General features: G+C 43.2%; 1 protein-coding gene across 1 annotated transcript in view; it reads left to right on the forward strand.

Moving 5' to 3' along the window:
• The first annotated feature begins 5392 nt into the window (after positions 1-5392).
• The window catches only part of ANOS1 (anosmin 1), a 139591-nt gene continuing 117201 nt past the window's right edge, over positions 5393-27782 (forward strand). Inside the window, exon 1 of the mRNA XM_040582785.1 lies at positions 5393-5754. Coding sequence (XP_040438719.1) covers positions 5413-5754 — 342 coding nt within the window. The 5' untranslated portion in view covers positions 5393-5412. The remainder of the gene's footprint in view (positions 5755-27782) is intronic.

A 27782-nucleotide genomic window follows, 5' to 3' on the forward strand; every position in this document is an offset into this window, starting at 1 on the left:
CTCTTCTCCAAGCCTTGTGGGGTTGTTGTGACCCCAGTAGTGTTTTGTGGGTTGTTGTGACACAAGTGCAGGACTGGGCACTTCTCCTTGTTGAACCTCACACAACCAGCCTTGGCCCATCAATCCAGCCTGTCCAGATCCCTCTTCAAGAGCTTTTCTGCCCTCAAGCAGATCAACACTTCTGCCCAGTTGGTGTCATCTGCAAACTTACTAAGTGTGCTCTCAACCCCTTCGTCCTGATCATTGACAAAGATATTAAACAGAACTGGCCCTAGTACTGAGCCCTGGGGAACACCACTTGTGATCAGGCACCAGCTGGATGTAACGCCATTCACAACCACTCTTTGGTTCAGCCATCCAGACAGTTTTTTACCCAGCAAAGAGTACACCTGTCCAAGCCATGAACAGCCAGTTTCTCCAGGGGAGTGCTGTGGGAGACGGTGTCAAAGGATTTACTAAGGTCCAGGTAGGCAACATCCACAGCCTTTCCCTCATCCACTAAGCAAGTCACCTTGTTGTAGAACATCAGGTTCATCAAGCAGGACCTGCCCTTCAAGAACCCATTCTGTGTAGGCCTGATCACCTGGTTATCCTGCACATGCTGCATGATCCCATTCAGGATGATCTGCTCCATAACCTTCCCTGACAGCCCTGTAGTTCCCTGGATCCGCTCTCCTGCCCTTTTTGTAGATGGGCATCACATTGGCTAATGTCTAGTCTTTTGGGACATCCCTACTGAGCCAGGACTGTTGATAAATGACGGAGATCAGCTTGGTGAGCTCCTCTGCCAGCTCCTTCAGCAGCCTCTGGTGAATCCCATCTGGTCCTGTAGACTTCTGCATGTCTAAGTGGAGCAGCAATTCACAAACCGTTTCTTTCTGGACTGTGGGGGCTTCATTCTGCTCCTCCTCATTCCTGTCTTCCAGCTCAGGGCACTGAGTACCCAGAGGGAAGCTGGTCTTGCTCTTAAAGACTGAGGCAAAGAAAGCATTAAGTACATCAGTCTTTTCCTCATCCTTTGTGGCAACGTTCCCAGTCACATGCAATAAAGTATGCAGATTCTCCTTGGGCCTCCTTTTGTTTCTAACATATTTGTGAAAATATTTTTTCTTATCTTTTGCAGCAGGGGCCAGCCTGAGTTCTAGCTGGGCTTTTGCCTCTCTAATCTTCACCCTGCATAACCTTGTGAGATCCTTGTAGTCCTCCAGAGCTGCCTGCACCTTCCACAGGCTGTAAACTCTCCTTTTTTCCCTAAGTTCCCGCCAAAGCCGTCTGTTCATCCAGGCTGGTCTTCCCTGCCGGCTTGTCTTTTGGCACATGGGGATGGCCTGCTCCTGTGCTGGGCTCCTTCTTGAAGAATGTCCAGCTTTCCGGGACCCCTTGGCCCTTCAGAGCTATTTCCCAAGGGACTCTGTCAACAAGGCTCTTTAACAGGCCAAAGTCGGCCCTTCAGAAGTCCAAGGCAGCGGTTCTGCTGATCCCACCCCTGACATTAATTCTCCGAGAATGGAAAAGTCCACCATCTCATGATGACTATGCCCAAGACACCCTGTGACCACCACATCACCCACCAGTCCTTCCCTGTTTGCAAACCGCAGGCCCAGCGGGGCACCTCCCCTGTGGGCTCACAGCCCAGCTGTGGCGGGCAGGTATCGTCCACACGCTGCAGGAACCTCCCAGGCCGTTTCCTGGCCGCCGTGTTGGATTCCAGCAGACACCTGGTGGGTTGAAGTCCCGCACAAGAACAAGGGCTAGTGATTGCAAGACTTCTCCCAGCTGCTTGTAGAATGTTCCATCTCCCTCTTCATCCTGGCTGGGTGGTCTAGAACAGGCTCCCACCAGGATATCCGCCTTGTTGGCCCTCCCCTTGATTCTTACCCATAAACACTCAACCCTATTGTCACCTTCATTAAGCTCTAGGCAGTTGAAACACTCCCTGACATACAAAGCTATCCCATAACATAATTAAATTAAATTTAACATAATTAAATTTGAGGAGAATTGAGCAAAGAATGGCAGTTTAGAATGATTTAATATAATAAACTGAATCTGTAGCTAGAATACCGTGGTTTATATGAAAACAATAAATATTTTTAACATTTTCTCCTTTATTTGTTTACCTGAAATCAGACCCTAATGTTGGCAATTCCCTTTAGAATAAGAAGTAATTACTTAAGATGCAGTCATCTTAATTTGAAATCGATTAAAGCCAACTCATCGAACAGAAATAAATCAGTACAACGGCCAGTAGCTCTCACCTCACAAAACCAGCGTGTGGCGCTGTCTCCTCTAAAAAACCAGCTCCGGGTTCCGCAAAGCCGGTCTTCCAAAAAGCTCGTTTTCAGAGTGTCAGACTGATGAAGCATAGGCAGGAAAATAATCCCTGTATTTTTAGCAAAGGACTAATACGCTGCACTTGCAATGATTTGTTGGTACTAATTCTACTACTCCTAATACTAAAAGATTATTTACTGTCATTTCTTGACAAAGAAAAAATAATCAGCGAGCAATACACACGAATGTGTCTGTATGTCTATTTATGTGGTTATGGACCATAAGTTTCTTTAAAGATTCGTTGGAGTGCATATATAATTTATTTCCAAATTTCTATATTCTGTAACCAACTTATTAAACTCTCCAAAATGAGTGTATTTACAAACTTGTGTATCTTGTCTTTCAGTCTGTCGGGTATGTAGCCCATAGTTGGCTTTAATTGCCTACGAAATTCTTGAGCTACCGAGCCTGTTTCTTAATCTCCATGTAAGGGAGTGGGACCTGTGTGAATACAGTTTTACTGGAACCGAACAGCCAGTCTTTTGTGTGCTAACCAAGTCAGCCCTCACTAAAAAGGAATTCACAGACCATGCTGATGATCTCTGTAACCATGACCTTTCAAACAAAAGCAAATGAGTAAACTGTGTATTCACAAACTTTTTAATTATGAAGAGCTCTATGCCCTTTGCTTCCAGACTTTATAAAAGAAAAGAAACAGGATTCATACCCTTATACTTAAAGCTGAGGCTTATGATACACAATATAAATTGCATTAGTGCTAAGATGGAGGGGAAAAATCTACAGAACCATCTGCTCTTTCTAGATTTGCATCTGATTTACAGGTAGTTACATATTTTTTAGGCAGTTATTATCTGCCAAAATATGGCAAAAGTTGAAAGCAATTAGTATACTTGTAAACACTATGAATCAATGAAGGAATTTTCTTTTCCTGACTCAGGGCAAAAAGTTGCAGAATTCTTATGCAGAATGAGAAAACCTCAAGGCTTAAGAAAACCTATTTGAAAGTCAGTCAGCTAGAAACTGGGAAGCCCTGAACTTAATACTGAGGCCTGAGTGGGCTCACCACTATTTGTCACAGTATTGCTAGGACTGTCCATTTATTTCTGAGTTGTTCTATAATGTGGTGGTTTTTTCTTTTTAAATATGGTGATGCTGGATTTTAGGTAAACTGGTTCTCTAGCAGTGAGAAATCAGAGTTGGGAACAGCATTTCTGAGCCACTTATGACCTATGCTTATTCTGTAGGTAGTCACTCCAGCTGCAAAGATGAGGAAGAGTTCTGGAGGTGTAGCTGAGACAGACTTTCTTGCCTAACCAGAGCATTTCCAAAATAGCCGGCAGAGTACGCTTACACAGTGCAAGCAGCAAGGCAAGTCCTGTGCCAGGATGTGGCAGGTTACCTTGTCTTCTGGCAGCTGTGCTCCCTCAAGCATCCAAGGGCACAAACTGTCATCTCAATTTGTTAACATTTGCAGGAGTGAATCTAGCCTACTGGCTTCTTTCAAGTGAAGATTTCTGGTCAGCTGACAAGAGAAACTGTAAGCTGCAAAGCAATATCTAAACTAAAATTTGTCTGGCTTCTTATTATATTTGTACATTAGCGATACTTGTGACAAGAACTCTCTTCTCTTTTTAACATGTGTCTTTTGTGGTAAGATAGTAAAATTATACCTAGAACCTAAATCTAGAATTTAATTGCTGATTTATCAGTTTGGATGTAGCAAATCTTTTTATACTTTGATTTTCTGATATATGTGGGTGTACAGAAGATGTATGCATGTAGTCTGGTAAGAATAACGACATTGGGGAATATGCTTTATTTCACATCTGTGCACATAAGAACATCCATAAAGAGAGGAATTATAGCCATGCAAAATTAGCACAAGCCAGACTGGTTGAAGACCTTGCTGTCTTCTGATGAGATTTTAGGTGAGTTTCCTAATGAGCACTTAAATTATGCTAAGACTTGTTCCAGTAAAGAGGATTCTTACAGCATGTTTAATATAGAATTTGATAGCCACATTAAACTACTACTTATAGTCATAACTAATCTAGTATTAACTCCTGGAACGGCCTAAAGACTACTTATTTCAGCTCAATACAACCTTGGGATTTTCCAGTTCAGGACGCTCAATCCACAGGCTCCAGTGAGAAATACACACATGCTCTCTCTCGCCGCACATATTTGCCGCGGGAGGAGTCCATATAGTGTGCGCAGAGAGGAATGTAGCCCGTAACCTCTGTGCTACATACTGTGGCGTGCACTCCCAGCCCTGGGACTGAAGGCGCGGGGAGGGAGAGAGAGGATGTTAGGCTGATGTATACTCTATGGTAGCCATTTTAAAGCTCAAGGCGCTGTTTTAATTTTGCAGCTATTACCCAGAGGTATTTGGACTAATGACTTGTAGATTTTCATTTTTAAATAACTCTTCAGAGGAGCCTTTATGGGTTTCACCTTGGGACAAATGCTCACCACAGCGTTTCTCTGTGAGAAACACCGAGTTTCATAAATTTCCATGCGTTCTCGCCTCCCCCTCCTTTTATTAAAAAAAAAAAGGAAAAAAAAAGAAAAAAAAAGGAAATAAAAGAGATTAAAGCAGACAGGGCTTTGAGGACCGGGCCCTTAGCAGGGCTGCTGATACACAAAGCCGCGGGCTGGCTGCGCCGGTGCCCGCCGGCAGCGCAGAGGCCGGCCCGGCGGTGTGGCAGGGCTGACCAGGCCGCCACGCCCGACCCGGCCCAGGCAGCGGGCCGTGCCCGACACCGCCGCCTGCCAGCCCCCGCCAGCGGCCGGGCAGCGGCAGCCGGGCGAGTCGGCCGCGGGCCGCCGGCGCCCAGCTCCGCGGCAGCGGGGCGGGACACGCTCCGCGCCCGCCCGGGTGCGAGGACGGGGCGAGCGGCTCGGCGGCCCGCTGCCCGCCCCGCTGCCCCACAGGTGGCGGCGTGCGGCGAGGGCCCCGGCGGCTACCCCGGCGGGCCGACCTTCCCGCGGCCGCACGGCCCGCCCGCCCCGCCACTGGCGCTCGGCGCAGCCAATGGCGCGGCCGCTGTCAGCCTCGGCCCGCCCGCTGCCGGCGGGGGAGGGCTGTGGGCCGGGGCGGGGGGTGAGGAGAGTTGAATGATTGAACTTTCTTGTGTAGTTTCTGCGGCGAGGAGGTGCCTGCCCCCAGCGCAGCCCGGCACCAGCCCGCCGAGCAGGAGGGTACCCCGGCGCCTGCCGCCCCCCGCAGCGCCCGGCCGCCCCTCTGCCCTCCTCTCCCGCAGAGCGATGGTGCGGAGGGCGCCCGGCGCGTCCCTCGCCCTGCTCCTCTGGGTAACGGCCGCCTGCGGCAGCCCCGCCGGGCCGGGGGCCGCCGCCGCCGCCCGCAGGCAGGACGAGGCTTTCTCCACTGCCAGATGCACCTCCAGGTGCCTGAGCCTCCAGATCACCCGCATCTCCGCCTTCTTCAAGCATTTCCAGGTAGGGGCATGGCGCCGCGCAGGGGCGCCCCGCCGCCGGCCCGTTGCCGCCGCGCGGCCCGCCCGGCGGCTGGGTGTCCCTCGGCACCGGCGCGGCCGCCGCGGGGAGCGGGCCGGGAGGGGCGGCCGGGGCCGCAGCGCCTCTCGGCAAACTTGGGGTCCGTTTCCCCGAGGGACGGCGGGCGCGCCGCGAGTTCCGCCGCCCGCGCCTGGAGGCGACGGACAGGTGGGCACAGCCCCGCGGCGGCGCCGAGACCCGCCGGTGCGTGTGGGTGCCGGCCGGGCGCCCTGCGGGGCTGGTCGCCGGGAGGAGGTGGCGGATCGCGGGGCTCCCGGCGCGCCGCGTCCCGCCGAACGCCTGTCAGCCGCTCGCTGCCCGGCGGGGCGAGGCGGGGGCACCGCTCTGCCCCGGCTCCTCGCAGGTGCTTGGCGTGCCCGGCCTCTGCCTCCGGCGCGGCGGGACGGCCCCGGCCGCTGCCTGCGGTGATGTCCGCGGCCGCGGGGCGGGCGGAGCGGTCGCGGTGCGGTGCTACCGGGCCGGGGGTGCGCTTGTCCGTCCGAGCGGCGGGCGGTGCTGGGGCGATCCGGCGGGGCCCCGCCTGCCTGCGGGCCGGGCGAGGCGTTCGTTGCGCCCCGCCGCCCGCGGGTGGTTCGCTTCTCCAGCCTGGTGGGAAAGTTTGAGCTGATTTTTTTAAGAGCGACGGTCGGGACTGTGTAATACTTGCTTCCGACCTCCTGGAAGGTGAGGGTGGGGGTGACGCTTTTCTGAAGCAGAGGGGCACATCTCTGGCTAACGGGAGTGGGAAAATGGGGAGGAAATGGGGGGACATCTGCGGGGTATAACATGAAATAAAGGAGAGTGAGCCCCGAAAGCGAGAGCGCTGGAAGCGGCGCGGGAGGGGGTGGAACAGCAGCGGCTGTCTGCCCGTCCTTTCCCGTCTTCCAGTTAGAGACGCACCTTTCCCTTCTCCCATCCCCACCTGTTCTACATTGTGCGAGCCTTAAACCGAGTCGACTCCTTCCGAACGATGGAAACCTTCCTGAACCGCCAGCCCTTCTCCCTCCCAAGCCCCCTTCAGGAGGGGCGGGAGGCGGCCACCTCCACCCTCGGGGACGGCACGGCTCCGCGGCGCGCAGGGTACCTGCGGGGACCGCGCCGCCTGCTCGCCCGGTGCTTTGCTGCCGGTTCGGAGCTCGAGCCGCTCGGGCCGGCGTTTCGGGTACAGCAGCGTTCAGGGCTAAGGCGTTGCCGCAAAAGGCGGGTTTGAGAGATATTTAAGGATAACCCGATTTAAAAAAAAAAAAAAAAAAAAAAAAAGAGGAAAAAAAAGGGATCGGTGTGGAAGGAAAGCTGTACGTGTTCGTTTCAGCGGCGGCAGGAAGGTGTAGGGTGCCCATAACTGAATTTGTGCTACGGGGCCGGGGGACGCGCCCCGAGGGTGAGGGTGCCCTGCCCGCCCCGGCGCTGCCCGGGGCCCGCGGCGGCGGAGTGCTGGCTGTCAGCGGGGCCTGCGCTTCGCGGGGTGGCTTGGAAGGGGGGTCCCCGTTAAAATAGTTGATTATCTTAGAGAGGGATTACTGTTTTTGATTGCGTTGTCAGGCGGTTGTAATTTACTTGTTTTACAGTTTCAGTGGCTAAAGAGGCAGTTTAGATCAAGCCAATTCCTAGTGAAAGGCTTTTTTTGTGTTTTCTTGGCAAGATTTCTTTTCCCGACCTAAAACTGCTGACAGAATGCACATTGCCAAACAATAGTGATTACATTTTAATTAGCCAGGGTGAAATAAGCGGCAAATTACTCGGTTAGGACTTGATAACTGGCAGGTTTTTTTGTAATCAGTTGAGAATCTCGGAGTTTTAACCCCAACCTACTGAAGCACAAGGTAATTTATCTAAATTACCAGGGATTAAACTCCTGCTAGACATGAAACGACTGTAATGTTTTGAAGATAAAGTGCTGTCGTTTATAAAAGTTAAGCTTTCCATTGTCTTTTAATGAGGGAAAGGAGGAGAGTTTGAGAGTACAGCAAGCCTCCAGTGTTCTCGCAGGAGACTGATAACACAGAGCCGACTGTAGGACATGCAGGTCTGGGCCATATTATGGCCCATGAAGGCATATTGTAGCCCATGAAGGTTAAAGAATACGATGCTACTGTCATCCCCCTCTCTTCTCCCTCCGTCTACCCCCCCGCCCCGTTCTCATCTCAACTGGTAGCAGTTTCTGGAGTTCTTTTCATTTCAGAGATGTCCACTTATCTTGTAATCTGATTCAGCCTTTGAAGCGAACTAAATACTAGCTCATCCCAGCCGTAGCAGGGAGGAACTCTAGTGTCTCCTCAATAGGACAGGAATTGAAAGAAGACTGACCCACTCATTTCCCAGATGTGCCTTAGGTACAGCTTTAGTGGTGGGGGTCAGGAATACAACAGCTGGATGCTTCATGGGAGGTGGTCTCCACGATGCTTCAGAGAGACTTCATTTCATATAGCGCATGGTACTAAAACCACATCGCTAACAACCTTTTGGAGGGAATGAGTTGGTGTGAACAAGACATTGAGATTACTTGTATATCTGCTGGCTGCCTTGGTTGAATGCCAACTGATATTTTTCATATTTCTAAAAGCTTACAAGAGACATACATTTTCCCCCTCAGAGAATTTTCACCCATTTTTCTTTACTGGCCCTATTTGTGGAAGGGTCAAGAGAGTTTTTTGTTATATATAAAAAATGAATCTGTTTGTTAATTTACATTTAGGAAGCAGTTCTAAGCCTATTGTAAAGGTGCATTCTCAGTAGGAAATTATTTGAACTGATGCACAGGTCAAAGATGCACAGGTCAAATAATTCAATCCCCCCCCATGTTACCTATTGATGGGGGCTAGAAGAAGAGTTAGTCACCTAAATCAAAAGTCTGTGATCTTCAGAATTCCTGTTGAAGAGGCACAGATGCCTGCTTTTTGCTATAAAATTCCCATGGCTTGTTTTTTTTTTTTGGTGTTTTTGTTTTTTTCAGTTTTGTGAGTAGTGAGGAGTTCTAGGTAGAGGTTACACCAGAAGACATTTGGGATCAATGTAAGTTATTGCATCACATGAATCTTACAGCCCAGTGAAACTTGCACATTTTATATTTATCTGTGGCCTATCTACAGGCTGGGAAATCGCATACAGAACATGCTGGCACAAAGTACTTTCATAAAAAAAGCAAACAAACAAAAAAATGTAAGCAGAATGGTTCATAGTGGTTTCTTCTTTTATATAACAGCATATTAATTACATAGTCATCCACAGTAGAGAATCATGTTTTAATCTATGAATGGAGTACAATGTGCAGCGTGAGCTTTAGCTTACTTTGGACTTTTGCAGATGAGAGAAAGCATTTTTTTTCCCAACTGTGTAACTTGGGGCACTGGAGAGCACTGAATGAAGCATTCATTGCCCTGTGACCATAAAGAGTAGGGCAAAGAGAACATGTCTCTCTAGCCTCATATTTAGGGTGTTGAGACTGGGGGTTTACAGTGTATGAGGCAGTAACTGGAACATTCACTGGAACCCGTCTGTGCTCCTGGGTGACTGCATTGATGAGTAGAGTAGACTTGTTACTGCTGTGCTTTGTTTCTGGCCAAATTCTCTGTAAATCACCTGAACAGGGGAGGATGGTGAGAGTGTTCGTCCAGTAGTGAAGAACATGACAGCCAACTGGCCTGCCTACAGTGGAGAAGATGTAGATTTGAACCTGACAGTCCTGTATCATAATCAGTGTTGTACCCATTGAGCTGTTGTCTGAAAGAGAATGCTTGTTGTATTAGTAAGCGGCCCTCATCAGATGGGAAGGACTGTTCCTTGTCTAGTATGGAATAAAAGGAGGGGGTGAGGTGCCTGGCTCTACAGGACTGTGAATCCTGTGTGGAGGAAAGCATGGTGTTTTAGACACTAAGCCTGTAAAGAGTGATGCCGTTGGATACGTTCTTCCATTCTTTCCCTCAATGTTTTCTTATTAAGGCAGTTCCTTTCCCCGTGTTTTAGCTGCTATGCAGGAGGAGAAAGTTAGGAATTCTAACTTGATGTATCCAAAGCTTATTTGTGAATCTAGTTTTGTAGTAACCTATTACAGTAGGTAAAACCTTCATGAAGATAAGGTCACAGTTACTGCACAAGTTCTTGTATGCCTGAAAATTTATGGATATAAATAGGGACCTCGTATAGCTAGCTGGAAAAGAGGCTTGAATATTCAGATTAGTTTAGCTAGGGCTTTTCTGTATAACCACCCCGTCCTAGTGGAGTGAGACTGAATTCCTTGCATTGCTCTCTATGGGCGTACCCTTTCCCATCTGCGGTATTAGTTGAGGATGAACTTCTTCCATTTTGGGGGAGCAGGCATGGCAGTGACCTTTAGTGTTCTGTTTTTGAGGTGAGTGAAGGTTTGGATTTTAACCTCTACTGCCAGCCATCTGAGCCGTGTGTAAGCACATAGGCATAAAAATGTTGTGGATAGCAAGCAGTGTTTACTCAGTCCTGTGAACTCATGGATCTTTTGTCTTAGTTGCCATCTCTTACAGACCTCTCAAGTGTCTTCCTGCTTAATATGTTAAACTTGACAAATTAGCTAAGGTAGAGGACGTGTCAATCTTATTCGCTGGGTTAAAAAGCCAAGAGGGTAGTAGAACGTTCCACAGGATGGCAGACTGGTGGCAGCAAGAGTTTGGGAGTAGCTGCCAGTCAAACTGACTGGCTGTATTCCTGGTATGGAGTCACAGGAACAGAGGCAGGGCACAGCCACAAGCTCACAGAGCCACAGACTAGTTGAGGCTGGACAGCACCTTTTGGCAACCTGTTGTAGTGTTCAGCCACCCTCAGGCTAAAAGGAAACACTTTCTTAGGTTCCTGTGTTTCAGGTTTTACCCATTGCCTCTTGTCCTGTTACTGGGCACCACTGAGAAAAGTCTGGCTCCCAAGTATTTACAAGCATTGATGAGAACCCCTTGAGCCTTTTCTATTCCAGGGTATACAATCCCAGTTCTCTCAGCCTATTCTCATGTGAAATCCTTTTGCTGGATTCGCTCCACTAAGTCCTTGTCTCTCTGTGTCATGGGGAGCCCAACGCTGGACCTAGCACTCCAAATGTGGAGTGACTAGAACAGAATATAGGAGTAGTATATTTTAGAAGTGTAGTGCCTGCTAAGTGTCGGTGCTCACTTCTAAATTAATTTTTGCTATTTGTATTTTCTTACGTTTGTAAGAAATACAAATACATTGCACATTTATATATATTTGGAAGACATTTATATATGACTATATATGATGGTTAGTGCATTCAAAACAAAATGCTAATGCTAAATCAAATCAGATTTTCCCCCTATATTTTTAGATATCAGTATCTCTCACCGAAGTTTTAATTTTTTTCTTGTTTGTTTGTCTTCAGTAGTAAATTAAATTTTAGCAAATCCATTTCTTTATTCTTAAGAGGGAAGTCCAGGTGTGTTGGGATGTATACATGTAGCGTGATCCAGAATTGTGATTGCTGCTTGAATAGGCGTATGAGAGATTGCTTAAACTCATTAAGATAGGTACCATTTAAAAATGTGCCAGCAACAGTGCGGGTGATCTTGGTCATATAGGAGTTCTGTATTCATATTCTAACTTATTTGAATAGTGGACGAGTTACAGTTGAAGTTTTTGATACAGCACAGACATCCCTCAAGTGGTAAGCCAGTTTTGTGATACATGAAGGGAAATTATTGAGATATTTGCCCTTGTAAGTGTGATTTAAGATAAATCTAAAGGAATGTACTAAGAATTAGTACTTAGGAATTAGTACTAAGCGAGATCAGCTAAGGCAATTGTTTTTCAAGGGATGGAAAAATACTGTTTTAAGCTAATAGATCTATATGTTGTATGATGGTTAATAGCTGAAAGAGGGAACAATAAGGCTTTCAAAGTTTGTTATATTGAATGCCTGATAACTATATGGTGGTAGGAGAATATTTTCACTGTTATAGATGGACAGTTGCCTGTCAGGACAACTTGAATTTCTGATAAAAACTAGGAATTCTTTTAAATAAATAATAAGAGGCTCTTAGATTTTATATTGGCAAACAAATAGTGTGCAAGTGATTACCTCTAGATACCAAATACCTGATTTTACGTACAAGTCAGGCAGCTAGTTGTCTAAATGCCAGCACATCTGCCTTCAGATTGCTTGTAACTCTGAAGTGACTGCACCTGCAAAAATCTACAATTGATTCCAGATGGGAAAGCAGTAGGCCCGGCTGAAAGCCTACGGTGCATCTGCCTCTGTGCTCTGCTGTAGAGAAGATGGAGATCATAAAGAAAGCTTTTATTGCAACTGTCTTGAATAATTCTGAAACTTTAAGTTACTTCTCATAAAATCTTTTGAAAATACATGTACTTTGTAATGAGATGTAGTAGATATGTAGGGTGTTATTCCCAGAATGTTTCAGTTCCATGGATAGGCTGCCCCGGCACTGAGTTTGCTCAGATCTTTTGGGACATGTTCATAATCTTGTCTACATCTTACTACTTAGGAAATGCGTGCCATCTGCTTGTGTTACCATTTTGGTACTCCTCTCCTTTCCAAAAATAGTCCTTGCGTTAAATAATTCTGACTTTTCGTGTGTCTCATAAAGCACACTGCTGTTAATTTCTTTCCATAGACAAGTTTACACATTTGTTATTATTTATGATTTTCTCAAAACTTGTTTAAATTCCCAATCATTCTTCTTTCATTGTTTATGTGGCGTACGATCTGGGTAATTAATCTGACATTTGGTGTGCTGTTACTGAGATTTGCTGTTGTGAGCAAGAGGCGCACAGACCTTCTAACCTGATCTTATGTAAAAACTTTGAAGACAAAAGGTTTGTTTTGAATTGTGATGGTTCTGTTTAGTGAAAACACCTGCATTATTTACTATATTGTGGAACTGAGCCACAGTTAGTCTTTGCAGTTGTATCCTTGTCTGGTATGAACCTCCCTGATTTCAGTGGGAGTTATGTTCACTTTCTTATAAACAAACCCAAATCTCTTTGGCATCAGTGAAGGCTTGCACAGCTGATACGAGTACAGAGGTTACAGAGCCTGGTCATTGCTTTCTAGTGGTTTTGATTACGCGAATTTGGGACCTTAACCTTGACCATTCCTTTCCCAAATTAGAATGTTTGGCAGTACCTCAAATGTAAATTTGTAAATACAGATCAAATTAACTGTATGAAAATATAAGTGAATGGTGAGAAATTGTATTGAAGAAGAGTTGCCAAGATACTTCTCTCATGTTTTGCTTGTGGATGCTTAAACATTAGAAAAAAATTTCTTTGTTATCTTGTGCTTGTTCATAAATTTAAAATTGCTGTCAATTTGCTAAATGTGCCTGATATCAAATGCAATAAAACTAATAGAAATGTTACTAATATACTTTGAGGCAGACATTTTATGTACAGAAAATATTGGCAACACATACTTTTAATGTCACAGGCATGTGTTGGGGAGGGGGAGGACAAGTTACTTTTGAAAAGCATTAGAAAACTTTTGAAAGGAAAACCACTGGGTGTTCTCAGATGTAAATCTTTTTTCCATTCAAACATATATCCACTTACTACAGAGTGAAAGGTTATAAACTAGGTAGTGTTCATATTAAAAATATTAAAACATTATTCATTGTCTGCATATGGATTATCTCTGTGATTAACTAGTGCTATGAACTGTATTTAAATGTGTTTGGTTTAGTAAGTGGCCTATAAGGAAAAAAACCACCCCCGTACATTTCTGAGACAGCTTGAAAACCAGACTGATTTCCCAGATGCCAAACACTTGTAATTTTGCAAAGGGCAAACTTCTTAAGACTGAGTGCTGATTTTATGTGTGTCTACAAATGAAGATTATTATTCACAAGCTGGTCTACATCTCCATTGACTATTCTGTTTGAATTTTTGCTTTCTGTGATTATCTGGATTTCAGTACATATCCAGCTTCTGTAAACGGAAAAAGAAAGTGCTGTTATTTAGCATCCATATTTTTAAAGATCAAAAATATCATTAATGATAGAGTATCAAGAATATGATACAGAAGAAAGGCACATTCGTGTTGATGTTAAGTAGTCAGTGCCTAGCAAATTTAAACCTTGCACCCAAAAAGCACTTGCCTGGGAGTTTACACCAAGAATCTTCATTTTTTGACCCTTCCCACAACTGAGCCTTATAAGGCCTTATATTTCTAAAACCTTTGAAGTCCATGAAAAGCCTTCTTTTGATTTCAGCTGGATCAGGTCCATGTATGAACACTAGGTCCATGCAGCCTTTGTCAACAAAGAAGAGTGCTGTGAACTTGGTATCCCAACTCCAGTTGTATCTCTTTTATAGTCTTTTAATGGCCAAGGGATCACAGGACATGAAGGTGGAGAACTGGGGGTGTTGAAAGGTAAGAGGACCCTTTAAACTTGGGAGTACTGTTCCTTTCATCTGTGTGTGTAAAAAGAACCACACGTTCATTTCCATCCACTGAAAAGAGTATCAGATATATCCAGGTTTGGGGAACAACCCCAGCCCAAAGTTTTTATCAAATTTCCCTTGACTTCTGTGGACCATATTTTCACCATTTTGTCTTTAGACTGTTAAAGAGGTATGACATCAAAGTTATTTAAAAATATAGTGCAGGAAAATACATACATCTTTCACCAGAAAAAAACACCAACCCTTTATGGACACTGCATGTTTTGTTTTTTCTTGGTCTGTATGTTCATTATGTTCCTTTAAAATAAAAGTGAATTGACTCAAATTTGCAAAGGCATGACTCCCCAGGTAAGCAGCTGAGATTCCTGAGAAAGACATGCCTCCAGAAAGTGCAGGAGAAGCAAAAGAGGAGATGGAGAGTCTCAGAAGGGAGAAAGCTGGAGATAGGTGAACTCCAGCAGAGGCACACAATGCTGGGAAGAGAAATTAACAAGGAGTAGAGGGGTTTCCAGGTTTTACTGTAACACAATTAATTGAAACAAAGGCTGGAAACAGAGAACAGATACAACTGGTATAGGATGAGTTGTTTGTAAATATTTTTTATTTCTGTAGCACTTTCTCAGCTGCATGGAGTTTTACTTGGTTTAAAAAGGTTTTTTTTTCTGTTTTGTAGTTCAGTAAAAATGTATTTTGAAAATCCTTTTATCTTCATTGGAAAGTCCAGTTACAGGTAAAACTTCCAAGAAAATTCACCACAAAATTCTAGCTGATTTGTGGTCCTGTCATTTATACCACTGTTGGTGAATAAACATTAAGTTTGTCCTAGACCAAGGGTGGTCAAGGGGTCCAGGTAATGATGCTGACCTATGGCTGACTTCTTTTCAGCTAGTTTTCATTCATTTCTTTACTAAAAGTAACTTGGGATTCTGGATGCAGTTTATGGGCTGAGTGTGTCCTCGTTGTGGCAGCTTGTTCTTCACTTCTGTCTTTCCTAAAGACTTTGTCCGCTTTGATGGACTGTGAGAAAAGAGGAAAAGGCTACTTTGGTTTTCTGAATTCTGCGCTCCAAACATTATGAATTTACTCTCTGGAGAGTTTTCAACCAGAAATATGTTCTGGTGATGGCAGCCTGCTCTCTTGAATCAGTACTGTGATTGACTTACATGTATTCTGAATTAAATAATAATCCCAATTCTTCAGGAAAGGCTTTGAACCTTCTTATGCATGTGTTCTGTGTGTTTTCAGAAGTGCTGGATGTTATGTAGTGCACATATATAGTAGAGTTTAGTCATGTGATGAGAGAAGAGCTGTACGTGTGTTTTATTCCCATACAGTAGTGAAAGTGAAGTGGTCTCTCCAGGCAGTATGTATGCTGGGCACCATCTACTACAAGGAACTTGTCTTTCAAGTTGGAAGTTTGATGAAGTGTTGCCGCTGTAATTTCTCAAGTGGTCACAACTCAAACTACAAACCTAGCCGAGGTAGCAAAGACTTTGTCTGTCTTCTGCCTGTGAGGATTGCAATCCAGCTGCCGTGGATCCTGTAATAAGATAATATGAGGGAAATAATAAGATTGCTTCAGAACAAATGTCTTCCATCTGGAAAGTCAGAAATTGGCAATGGTGAAGACTGGGTGAGAATAATGTACTCATTTAATCCAGTGGAAACACAGTTCAACCTTCCTTGCCGTTCTTACAAGATTTTACGAGCATAGTTCTGGTTTTCTTTTTTATGGATTACACTTTAGGGGAGTTATCTTCCTATTCACTTAAAAAAACCCCATAACACAAGTAATTGCTGTTCGTGTACATGAACATGGTTTCTCATCTCATGATTTAGGCCATTGATCAGAGGCTATACATCATTTATAGTTAATTGATAAAGCTTTCTAACTGTTAATGATTTCTTTGCACTACTGGAATGCTCTAGTCAGACCTCAGGGCATTTTTGGACTTAGACACAATAAATTCATTTCTTAAACTTACTTGCCGGAAGGCTTTGGGTTTTGTTGGAATTTAGCATATGGATGAACAGATATGTGACACAGCAAATAGTTGAATGCTGGGAAGGGGTGATAACAAAAATATTAATAATGTGTTCTAATGTATGAGAGTTTGTCAGGTTTTTTTTTCAGAATCTGTGTTTCTACATAGAAACTAATTCAACAGGGTGGTTTTGTGTTGTGGTTTTTTTTTTTTTTTTCCCCTTCCAATTATGTGATGTTAATAGCTTCATTGAAAACAATGAAATTGTATTACTGTGTAACAACAGCTAGACAGTAATGAATTGTGTCATTACCTGCCCCCATTTTTCTTAGTCACAAGAAGTGTATAATATGTTGACATTTGATTTGTATCTAGCAATTTTGGGAAGGGAACTGGAACTAGAAGACCTTGAGGCTTTCTTCTGTTTTGAGATTTCTTTCTATGCCACTGTGTACTAAGAGATCATGACTTAGCCAAGCGTTGGTCAATCTGGATCTGCGGTAGATGGAAGGAACGTTTGTGGTTAGACAAACTGATGCAGAGTTAAAAATCGTCCAATTAACGAGGTGTGTGTCAGTGTTCATATAGTACTAAGTAGCAGCTATGGAACATGTTTCTCAGAATAAATAAGGAAGGAAGATGTAGATTTTTGCAGCTAGCAGCTTCTTATTGGATTTTTGAGATAAAAAACTGAATAAACAGTGTGAAGGTCACTAAGTTTTTGGTAAATTTAATGCATTTTCTGTCCAGTGTATCTTCATTGACCAAGTGGAGTAGGAATGCATGTTGCACATGCAGCAAATTAGCTCATCTTGTAAGAGACTTAGTTTAATCATAGAACTGCACACATATACATTTGAGCACTGGACAGCACTAAAGCTGTAATTATGGTGGTGACAAATGTGCAACAGCAAATAATAATTATTTCAAGCCTCCCTCCAGTGTTCAAAACCTTCCCTTTCTTAAGCAGAAAAAAAGAGCAATAATGTGGACTAACCTTGCAAGTTAAAACCTAACCTCAGCCATTTTCCACTTTGTAGAAAGGAATGAACATTTAGGCAGTCAGTATATTCTTTAGGAAACTCTTTGTTTTGGGAGTAGATGGTGTGACCCACAGGTAGTTTTAAACACTAAAAAGCTTTACACGTTAATGTAATGTAAACACATGTTGTTTCCTTTAGTTGGAGATCTTTCGGCCTTCTGACCAATACTTAACCATTTTTTCCATTTATATGATTAATCATTTAATACAGGATTTTCCTGGAGTGCTCGTTGCTGGCCTGAGTCTTACATCTCTACAGTTGATAGCAATGTATCCAGTGTTTTCAATGGAAATAAACTTAGAGCAGTGTGAATGTACTGGGAACATCTGTTCAGAATTTATAGATTAAAAAAAAAATCCCAGTATTCTGTCTAAAGACAATTAACTTGGATTTGTTAAATACTATCTTACTGCATCTTAACATCATCCTTTACAATTCAGAGCAGTAGTACATGATACAGGCCATTAGGACAAAGTAAAAGTGAATTGCCAGTTACTTGCCTGGTGCAAAGCACCTTGATTTTAAATTAAGATATTTTTAGAAGGGATTCTTTTAGATGGAAAGGGAAGGTAGAAGCAATTTTTGATGTAACCAGAGCTGAGTGCTACTAAAGACAGTAAATAAATATTGTTTTTTAAAAATGGGATATTGCCTAGTTACTGATTGTAAGTTTCATCAACAGGCATGGCTCTTAACAATAGGTGCAGATGTCAAATTTTCATGCCCCTAAGATGCTTACTCATACCTAGGAGAACCGTCTGGTATAGATCGAGCCTCAGTCAAGTTGTTCTCATCCATGACCTTCCCACTGAGAAAGCAAATCAAACAGAGCTCCTCAGTCCAATGAAAAAGAAACCCCCGTGAATATTATCAACATATTTTTAGTACCATGACCTGCTTCACTGTCTTTTTAAATTGCTTTACAGAGGTGAGAAGGCTGGTAAAATGGAAGGAAACATTATAATTGGGATAAACTTCCTGGAGCATGCCACCAGTATCTGAGACTTTCCAAAGGCGGAACAACTGAAATACCTGTCAGTTGTGCAAAAATAGATGATTTAGGAAAGAGAAACAAAATTTTAATATAAAAAACTTGCTGATGTTACAAAATGTTGACAGCTGGTATTAACGTCAGTTGTCCACATTTATGGGTTTAAGGATACATATTATATTTTTCTTTTGTGGCTGGTAATTTAGATCCAAGATACAAAATAAAATGCTAGGCTTCAGAACTGGTGTGATCCTTGCAGTGGAATTCTATGAAAAATCCATATCCAATTGTTTACTGCAGCCTTTTAAAATACTGTAGCTTGGGTAGGGACTTAGGCTGAGCTTTGACATGTCTCATGTTACAAGCCTCTCAATAACTTCAACACAAATTAACCTGTCTTAATTTTAACTCTTTCACCTGATGCCAGAAAGGTCTGAAACATGACGGACCTGTCAGGAAATGATTGCTCTGTGTAACAGGTATATATAACAGATGTGTTAATGACAAATGCTTCAGTTCTGCCTTGAAGAGAGGTTTATTTTCTTTTTATGGCATGTCTTCATTAGCTAGTTATCAGACTGTATTCTAGAGAGCTGGCACATGAAAGGCTTTTATGTTTGTGGAGAGTTTTATGACTATGTGATGAGGTGACGTAAATCTTCCACTGAAGATTGTTACTGTAGAAAGATTCAGTTAATAGACCTATAGCTCAAACTATATAAGTAGTTTTAGTATGTTACATCTTTCTCAAATAATAGGATTTCATGTTGATTTCCTCTCCCTCTCAGCTGTCCTTTCACAGTCTTGGGTTGATTGAAGGGTGGTCTAGAAGACTGAACTGCAGCAATTGTCCCATGTGATATATGCTTCTTGTGGCATACAATTCTTAACAAACTTGAAAAAGCTCCAAAGAAAACTGGAAGAAATGGGTTGTATCTATTGTAACCTTCATTAAAAGGCTGGCTCTTCTCTCAGAAATATACTGTCAGTGCTGCAGGGCTGAAGGATCCCAGCTAGGATCATGTCAGCAGGCATGTTAAATTTCAAGTGGAAAGGAAAAAAAAACTCACCCACCTTTCTATGTGCTTCTTCACTTGATGTCTGTTTTTCATCCATTGTCAACACAATGTCATTGCAGTCTTTGCTGTTCTGGGAGCTGTTGCCATTCCTTAAAATAGGATAGGAATAAAAATGTGGTCTGCACACATATATGAACAGGGTTTGCAGGTCTGGGAGCTGGGGAAGGAGATCAGCACTGAGCTGGTCAGAAGGGGATCGTGACTTATCTGACATATCTGACCAATATGCAACTGGCATCTGCTAGTCTTTTTTGGGTTAATATGACAGTCCTGTGTGTTGGCTGTCTGCAGAAGTGAGAGCTGCATTGGGAAGGGACAGGCCCAGGGCCAAACTGATAAGAGCAATGGAGAGAAGAGTGTTAACTTGCACAATGTGATTTGTTGTTGGATTGTGCTTTAGAGATGAGACAATAAAGTTGTGGGCTAACTAAACTCTGCCCGTTACATCGTGTCTGTCTTTCTGCATTGTCTGCAATGAAGGCAGATGTATGGAAAAACTGTAGCAATGAAAATACATCTGGGAAATAGGACTTCTTCCTAAAATTCTGCACTATTGTAGTGAAAGCTTTTTTTTTTTTGTGTGGCTGACATATGTTTCTTTGAACTGGTGCTTTCTGAGTGTATGTAAACAATATTGTGTTGTTTTTTGTTCAGGCTGAAGAAAGGCAGTTCGATTTTTGAGTCCAAAGGTCATTTTAGTTTGGACAGATTTTTAATTCCTGAATGGCCCCAGAACGCTTTTGCAAATGCTTTTAGGAAGTCCCAGTTCTGGTGAGGTGCACTTCACTGACTGAGCCAGGTTCTTTATGGAAAAAGGGAAAAAATCACCAAAGGCTGTTTTAAGTTGCTGGAGTTCCAAGGAGTTAGTTTTGACACTTGTTACTTTTGAGAGCTTTGCTATGCGTTTCAATAATTCTTCTAAAATAGGATTTTTGTACAGGAAACTTTACTTATAAATATGAATTGATCTGTGGAACTACCAAGGTATAATTATAGTCAAATTTGACTCTGTGTTTAATCTGTAGGATCATAATTTGTGCTGTTTTTTGCTGCTTACGCTTTCTACATGCTTTTACAATATTAAAAGAACTTGGGATAGTGAAATGGAGTATTTATACTGACAGTGATTTTTAATAAGCTTGTTGCCTTTCAGAGATCAAAGAGGAGAAATTTTATAGTGAAATATCAAGGCAGTTGGAATAAGATAGGACATATATGTTGCAAATATTTTCTGTGGAGAAAGGTACTGCCTGGAATTTATTTATTAGTTTGCTTGTTTTTCTTTTAAAGGGAAACGAGACTGTATGTATCCTTCAGCTTGTGGGGGTTATGGCTGCTACTACTGCTTGAAACCTTTAGTATCTCGTAAACTAATAACGCATGCCAAAGAGAAAGGAAATCCATTCCTGAAATTTATCATGTAAATTTCATGCAATTATATTGGAAATAATTAATATGCTAAGTACTAGAGTGTGAGCATGAAGTTTGATGGTGCCTGATACTGAGTAATAACATGGGTACTGAAGAGCTGTTGAGTTTTAAGGGCAGATGTATATACATACCCTTGCCAAAGATGCAAGTGTAGCATATAATGATGTCCCTCCCATACATACCAAAACAGAACAGGAGAAAGTACAGTAAAACATCACAAGGCCTGTACGTATTGTAATGCATTTAGGAGTTTTGTGATCAGAAATGACTCCATGACAGTGCAACCTGCATGGAGTATCCTGTGTTCATATAGTTTATAGTTATAATGGACATTTTAATTGATCTAAAAATGTGTGGTTGTTTGTTTATGGGGTTTGTTTTGTGGGTTTTTTTGTGTGTTCCGTTCCCCCCCCCCCCCCCCCCCCCCCCCCTTCCCAATGCTTAGTTCTTAAGTACATGAGACACCAGAACTCTTTAAGTATTTTGCAAGTCCAGAAAGGAATGCTGCCCTGGATGGCCCTGTAACACTGTGGCTTCTAAAGAAAATCCAGTCTAGGAGAAAGCACTGAAATACTACTCCTCTGTGTTTGTGGGAGATGTGTAGACACACCTCAGACACTTCTAACATCAGTGTTTTAACATGGATCAGAGTTTGTTTTTGAAGTGAGTCTCCTGAGCGTTATGATAATCTTTTGTTTCAGATTATGGACCAGTCTGAGAGTTCATGCGGTGGATTTCTTCTGGTTGAACATAACTGGAAGAGATGATCCAGGGGGACCTAATGGGCATTTAGTGACTAAAGGGCATTGTGTCCGTTAGACCAGTACTAGTTGAAGGGAGAGGGGAAGTCAGCATATATATGTAGTGCAGACATCAAGTCCATCAACACCTGTTGTTTTGCTCAACATATGTGTTCCTGTGGTTCACATGACTTCCTAGTGTTGAGACACCCTGAGGTGTTTGTAGCTGGTTCTGGAATGAAGTTGGTAGGCAGTTCAGGGTGAGTATGGGCAAATGCATCCTCTGGTAAATGTACCATATCACATGCTGCTGGGAATCGCACAACTAACTGATAATTTTATAATTATACAGAATAGTAATGCAGACTATAATTTCCAGTTATAAAGTCAAAGCAGCATTGAAAGCAGCATGCACGCATTTCTGAAACCTGGAATATTACTGTTTTTCTGTAAATCAGTCATATTTTTTCAAGTACACTAAAGTAGGTCATGTATGTCTACATTTATATTGTATTTTGCATAAGTAAACACTACATTTTTAGAATGTATTTGTATTCTTTTTGATGGTAATTTCCTAGTGGATTACATTTCTGTCACATCCTTGAGTCAACATATATTTCTGTTGTTTCATTATTTCATTTATAGCAAATCTATGACTTGACAAAAAAGACATATTTGCATTTTGGAAGGGTGAGGGTTTTGAAATGGGCTCTACAAACAAATAGTTGACAAGCTGTCTTTTGCTTCTCATATTAGTGCTATTAAATTAGTTTCTCTCATTTCAACCATGTTACTTAATCCCAAGACATATGTGCAGGATTTGGCCCTAAGTATACACCTGAGCATGAGATTCCGTATTTAATTTTAATCTCTTCAGGTTTGTGTCAATGTATTTAATTCCTCCTTTTGCTTAGTGACATGAAGTTTATTTCATCTGGATTCTTTCACAGATTGATAGAAATGTCTGGTAAGTAGAATAAGACCTCAGTTGAGATCAGTCTTAGATGTGGTAAGAGTGAAGTCTGTGAAACCACAAGAAGGCAGTCATAACTCACAAGTGCAGTGGAGGTCCTGTAGCTCATTTGTTTTTACAGCTTGTGTTTATCTAGTATTTTTTCCAATGCATTTGGGAAGACACTGCTGTAAAATGAGAAAAGGTGTTTCATACTTAAGATGCAAATTTAATCCAAGCAATGCATAGTTTGCATTTTGAAAACTACTGATCTCTTGCTGTTTCATTGGTAATGACCTTTGGATTTTGATGGCTGTCTTTCTAGGAACCTACTAATGATGACAGCCAGAGAACAAATAACTGTTGTCCCATGATTTAGGTGATGGTTTCTGATTTTGCTTAATTTCTTTTGTAATTACTCTGATCTTTTTTTTTTCTGTGTTTGCATTTTGGTGCATGTAAAGTTGTGGCTTTAAATATTTCAATGTAAACTCTAGTGAAAACAATCTGTAATAGCAACAAAGGTTGAAGACGGCTTTGCGTGAAGTGTTGAGAAATACCAGTTCAAGGCTTAGGTCAGTACAGTTCTATTTGTATCCATTCATCTGCAGGAGGACCCACCATAACATTACAGGTGATGTGTAATGTAAATCTAAAAGAAAACCTGATTAAGACTTTCTAAAAATTCTGATATCCATTTTCTGCTGTTAAATCCAGATGTTTAAAATGAGACTGCAGTGTTCATCAAGCTGTTACCCGTGATAATTTCATTTTGGTTTATATTTACAAAATAAAGTTACGTCACCAGAATGAATTGTTAGGCTGATCAGTTTCATAACTATTTCTTACGTTCAGTCGTTTAACTCTTTAACTCAATTACTTTGGCTCAACCAAGTAACCAACATTTGCTTTTCTACCATTTAAGTATCTGTGGTATAAAAATGGCCTCTGCTAAGGGAGATGTACATTTGATTCAGCTGTGAGGGATCATGTGGCTTGTTAGAGTAACAGAGCTCTATGTGTATGTTCCAGTATATGTTCTTGCCTTTGGTTTCCTTTTCAGAATACTGTTGGTAAGTTAATTAATTTTTTAAAATTAAAAGAGTTATATGTACTTGTAAGATGCCAGAGGAAATACATGTATGTAGAAATACAGCATTAAGGTTAACTGTGTAAGTTTTTATGTAACACATTAATCATAAAGTTATGCAAGTATTTGATGGTAATATAGTAAACAATGTGACTAATCTGTTAAGTACTGTTTGTTCTCTTACCTTTTCTCACATTAGAATCCTATGTAGTATTTTTTTTTGTTTGTTTTGGTAGATTTTATATGTTTTGTTTCTTTACCTGATTTGGGTAATCTTTATTTGATTTTGTTGTTGAAATTTTACTTTGTGCATTTGTTAACTACAGCAAAGTCTAAGGACATTTCTTGAAGTCAGGATAAAATGAAGGAGTTATTATAGACCCCAAAGCACAGTCTCCTGCTGGCTGCTCCTAGGGGATGGGGAGCCAGGGGCTGAGGGTGACATCATTGCAGGTTGTGGACTCTCTGAGGGGAGCGGCCCCAAAGGGCCTACGCAGAGTGGGCAGAGCTGAGTGCTGGTAATAGGGTCATCAACAGCCTTGGGCACGGCAAGTGATGAGCCAGGGTCATGGTCAGCCAGGGGCAATGGTGACATGAGTGAGTTCATGGTGCACGAGGTGAAGAACTGCCTGAAGGGCAGGGCTGCAAGGGTTCTAGTGAATGGGGCTACATCTGGCTGGTGACCACTCACCAGCAGTGTTCCTCAGGGTTTAATTCTTGGGCTTTTTCTGTTCAGTGTATTTATCGACAATCTGGATGCAGGAGTTGAGTGCATCATTAGCAGGTCAAATGCACCATTAGCAGGTTTGCTGATGATACCAAACTGGGAGGTGCTGCTGACCCTCCTGAGGGACAAGAGGCCTTGCAGAGGTTCTAGATAGATTAGAGCATTGGGCAATGATTAGTGGGATGAAATTTAACAAGACCAAAAGCAAGATTCTGCACCTAGGAAGGAGTAACACCAGACACAAGTATTAATGGGGAGAGGAGTGGCTGGAGAGCTGCCCTGCAGAAAGGGATCTGGAGGTGCTGGTCGACAGCAGGATCAATAGGAGTCAGCAGTGGCCCTGGCAGCCAAGAGGGCAACCTGCATCCTGGGGGGCATCAATCATGGTATAACCAGCTGGTCAAAAGAAGTGAGTATCCTGTATTCAGCATTGGTGTGGCTTCACCTTGAACATGATGTGCAGTTCTGGGGCCTGCAATTTAAGAAGGACGTGAATGTCCTTGAATGCGTCCAGAGGAGGACAACAGCTGGTGGAAGGGCTGGGAGGAATGTCCTATGAGGGCTTTGGGCTTGTCCAGTTTGGAGAGAAGGAGGTTGAAGAGTGACCTCATTGCTCCCTACAGCTTCCCGAGGAGGGGAAGTGGAGAGGGAGGTGCTGAGCTCTTCTCCCTGGGATCCAGTGACAGGACGTGTGGGAATGGTTCATAGCTGAGCTGGGGAGGTTTAGACTGGACATCAGGAAGCATTTCTATACTGAGGGGGTGGTCAAATGTAGAGGGATTTTTAAAGGACCAAGGACATATGTTACCATTGTCCGGGTTGGACAACCCCGGCCTGTTAGTTGAAGCTGCAGAGCAACTTTAAATTGTCCCTGAAACAAGCAGTGTGAGAAAGAAGACAAGCTATGCACAAACAAGAAGCCAGGTGCAGAGCAAGTCCCGGGAACTGCGAAATCAACACACTCTCATCAGCACACTCTGATCAGGCGCCTGCAGCATGCTCACCAGTCAGCGACATGGACGCCTGCGTGACCAGAAACATTTATCCAATCATCTGCGTGTAAAGTCGTGTGAGCGGTTGGGTTAAGTTATAAATATAACCTGTTTGTTTAATAAAGTGAGCATGGCATGTAGCCATATTGGTGTGATCCACTTTGAACATTGCATGCTGTTGCTGTCCTTCCATCTCAAAAAGGTATAGTAGAAGTAGGAAAATTGGAGAAGAGTAGCAAGAAAGACCAAAAATACTGAGTGACCCTTTAGTTGCTCATCCAGTCCTTACATTTTTGCTTCAGTAACCATTTTTTTGCCACTCTTGGTTACATGACATTGGACTATCTGGAATTTAGTTTGGTTCTCGATGACTGCTATAAAATACTTAGGTATGAACTTTTAGGTTGTGTGATAAAATCTCGTCCGCACACCCGTGAAGAGCTCAGAGAGGCGGTGGCAAGTGGGGGATGCCAAATCACACCCCGCTGGCTGCTCCCAGGCCCACCACAGGAGCCATCGGGGGCCCATCCCCACAAGGCCAGGGGAGCAGGGTCCCGAAGGCAGACGGGGCCCAGGTTAAGGGCTTGGGGAGGGGCAGCCTGTTGCAGGAGCTTCGGCCCCACTGTCCAGCCGATGTCAACCCATCCAGTTGAATCAAAGCTAGACCGCCTTCTAGACACTGCCTGGGGTATGGGACACATTATGGGGTGCAGGGGAAGAGCATTTTGGGATTGCACAGGATTGATTATGGGGAAGTAAAGGGCTGAGGGGATAAAAAGGGCTGGATGTATGTAAATAGGTGACATGCTTGTCTGGCCATGCCTTGCTCCTGACCAGCACAGCCTGTCCTATCTTACTAAATTACACTTCTAACTCTTTTCCTGGCTGAAGGGTGTCTGTTCTATGTGTGCGTATGGGGGCTTGAGTGCTGGCAACAAGTCAGACCCTGGGGTGGAGGCCTGTGTGTCCATGGTACCAGTGGCTGGAGCAAGCAAAGATCTGGGTGCCTGTGGCTGGATTGGGACCTTGGGCTGAAGGGTCTGTGTGCTGAGAGCTGGTGGCTGGAGGCACCGGAGCAAGTGAAACCAAATGCCAGCCCTTGCATGGGACTGTGGGTCACAGGGGCCAGTGTATCTGTGGTGGTAGTGACTGGACTGAGTGTGCACAAGTGTGTGAGCGCTACTGAAGAGCCAGCTGGACAGGTCCGTGGGTAGGTGACGTGTCCTGAGAGCTGGGTGTGAGTGTGTGCCTCCAGGGGCAGGAGGACAACAGTTTGGCTACTGCAGGATCAGGGGAATCTTGACCAGCTCTGGCTGTGTCACAGTGTGTCTCTGAGAGCAAGACTACTGGGGGCCAAAGTAACCCCCAAAACCACAGAGGAGTTGGCTACTGGAGTCCCAGTCTGCTCTGTCAGTGTGTGTGAGGTGGGCCGTACCAGCACCTGGAGTGGGGTCTGTGTTCCTGGGGGCTTGTATCCAGGCGCCAGTAATTGGTTCCCCTGGATTCCGAGTCTTCCCTACTGGGCAGACTTCCATTTTCTGCAGTATGTGACATTGTTTTATATTAACTGGAACTTCCTAGTAGTAATTAGGTCAGATGGTTTAATATAGCTTAGAGGTGCTGAAAGCATAACTAACCAAAGTCTAATCATTTTCTATCAGGATGGGATGAAGTATCCCATTTGAATGTTTGTAATGGAAACTGCTGCTGTACATGTAAACACCATTCTTGTTATCTAAGTATCAGAAGCTCAATAACATTCAATTTATGATTTGTTGATGCTTGTTTTATTTAATTTCATTCCTTATTAGAACCTTTACAAAGCAACAGAAATCCCTTACTAAGGAATTAATTATTTCCTTAAGACATAATTTACAATGAAATAAGAAGCTTTATAGAAGGAGCAAAATATACGCATTGCAGTTTTTTGTATATCCTTCCTGTCTTCCCTAGATGGAAGCCAAGGAACCAGAGTATTTCTGGGTTTCTGTTGTATTTTATGGTTGGTTTCATCTTGTGTTGATCCTTTTCTATCCATGGCTTCTCCAGTGGATGGTCTTCAGACTTGCTATATATTGGACAAGCATGTAGAAGTGAAGATGCTAAGAATATGTTTGCATAAATTGCTATTGAAGGAGCAGTCTTGTTTCCCAAAGGTGGACCTTCTCATTGGCCTTTATGATGTTGCTCGTTTAGTTTCTAATGCAGTGTATCTCCTGTTCATATTTACAGAGTGGTTCAGTTTCACTGGTCAGCTTTTAGTCTTCACTCTAGCTTGTTGCTAAGAGTCATTTCAAAGTGCATATGGGCTTAAATTTGCTTTAGCTTGGTGAAGGAAAGACTTTGGTGGCAAGTGTTCAAGCTGTTGTATAAAGGGGTATCCTCTCTTCATTCCTTTGCTGTATTTTGAAAGTCAAATGAGTTCTGGTTATTTATATGCAAAAGGATAACTAAATATCAGAGCCCAGTAGAGGTGGGACTGTGGTTCCCCTGTTCATACATCTCCTACAAGTTTGTGTTTAATCTCAAGAGAAAGGCTTT

The sequence above is a fragment of the Falco naumanni genome, chromosome 2 (assembly GCF_017639655.2).
Source record: "Falco naumanni isolate bFalNau1 chromosome 2, bFalNau1.pat, whole genome shotgun sequence".
Lineage (NCBI taxonomy): Eukaryota > Metazoa > Chordata > Aves > Falconiformes > Falconidae > Falco > Falco naumanni.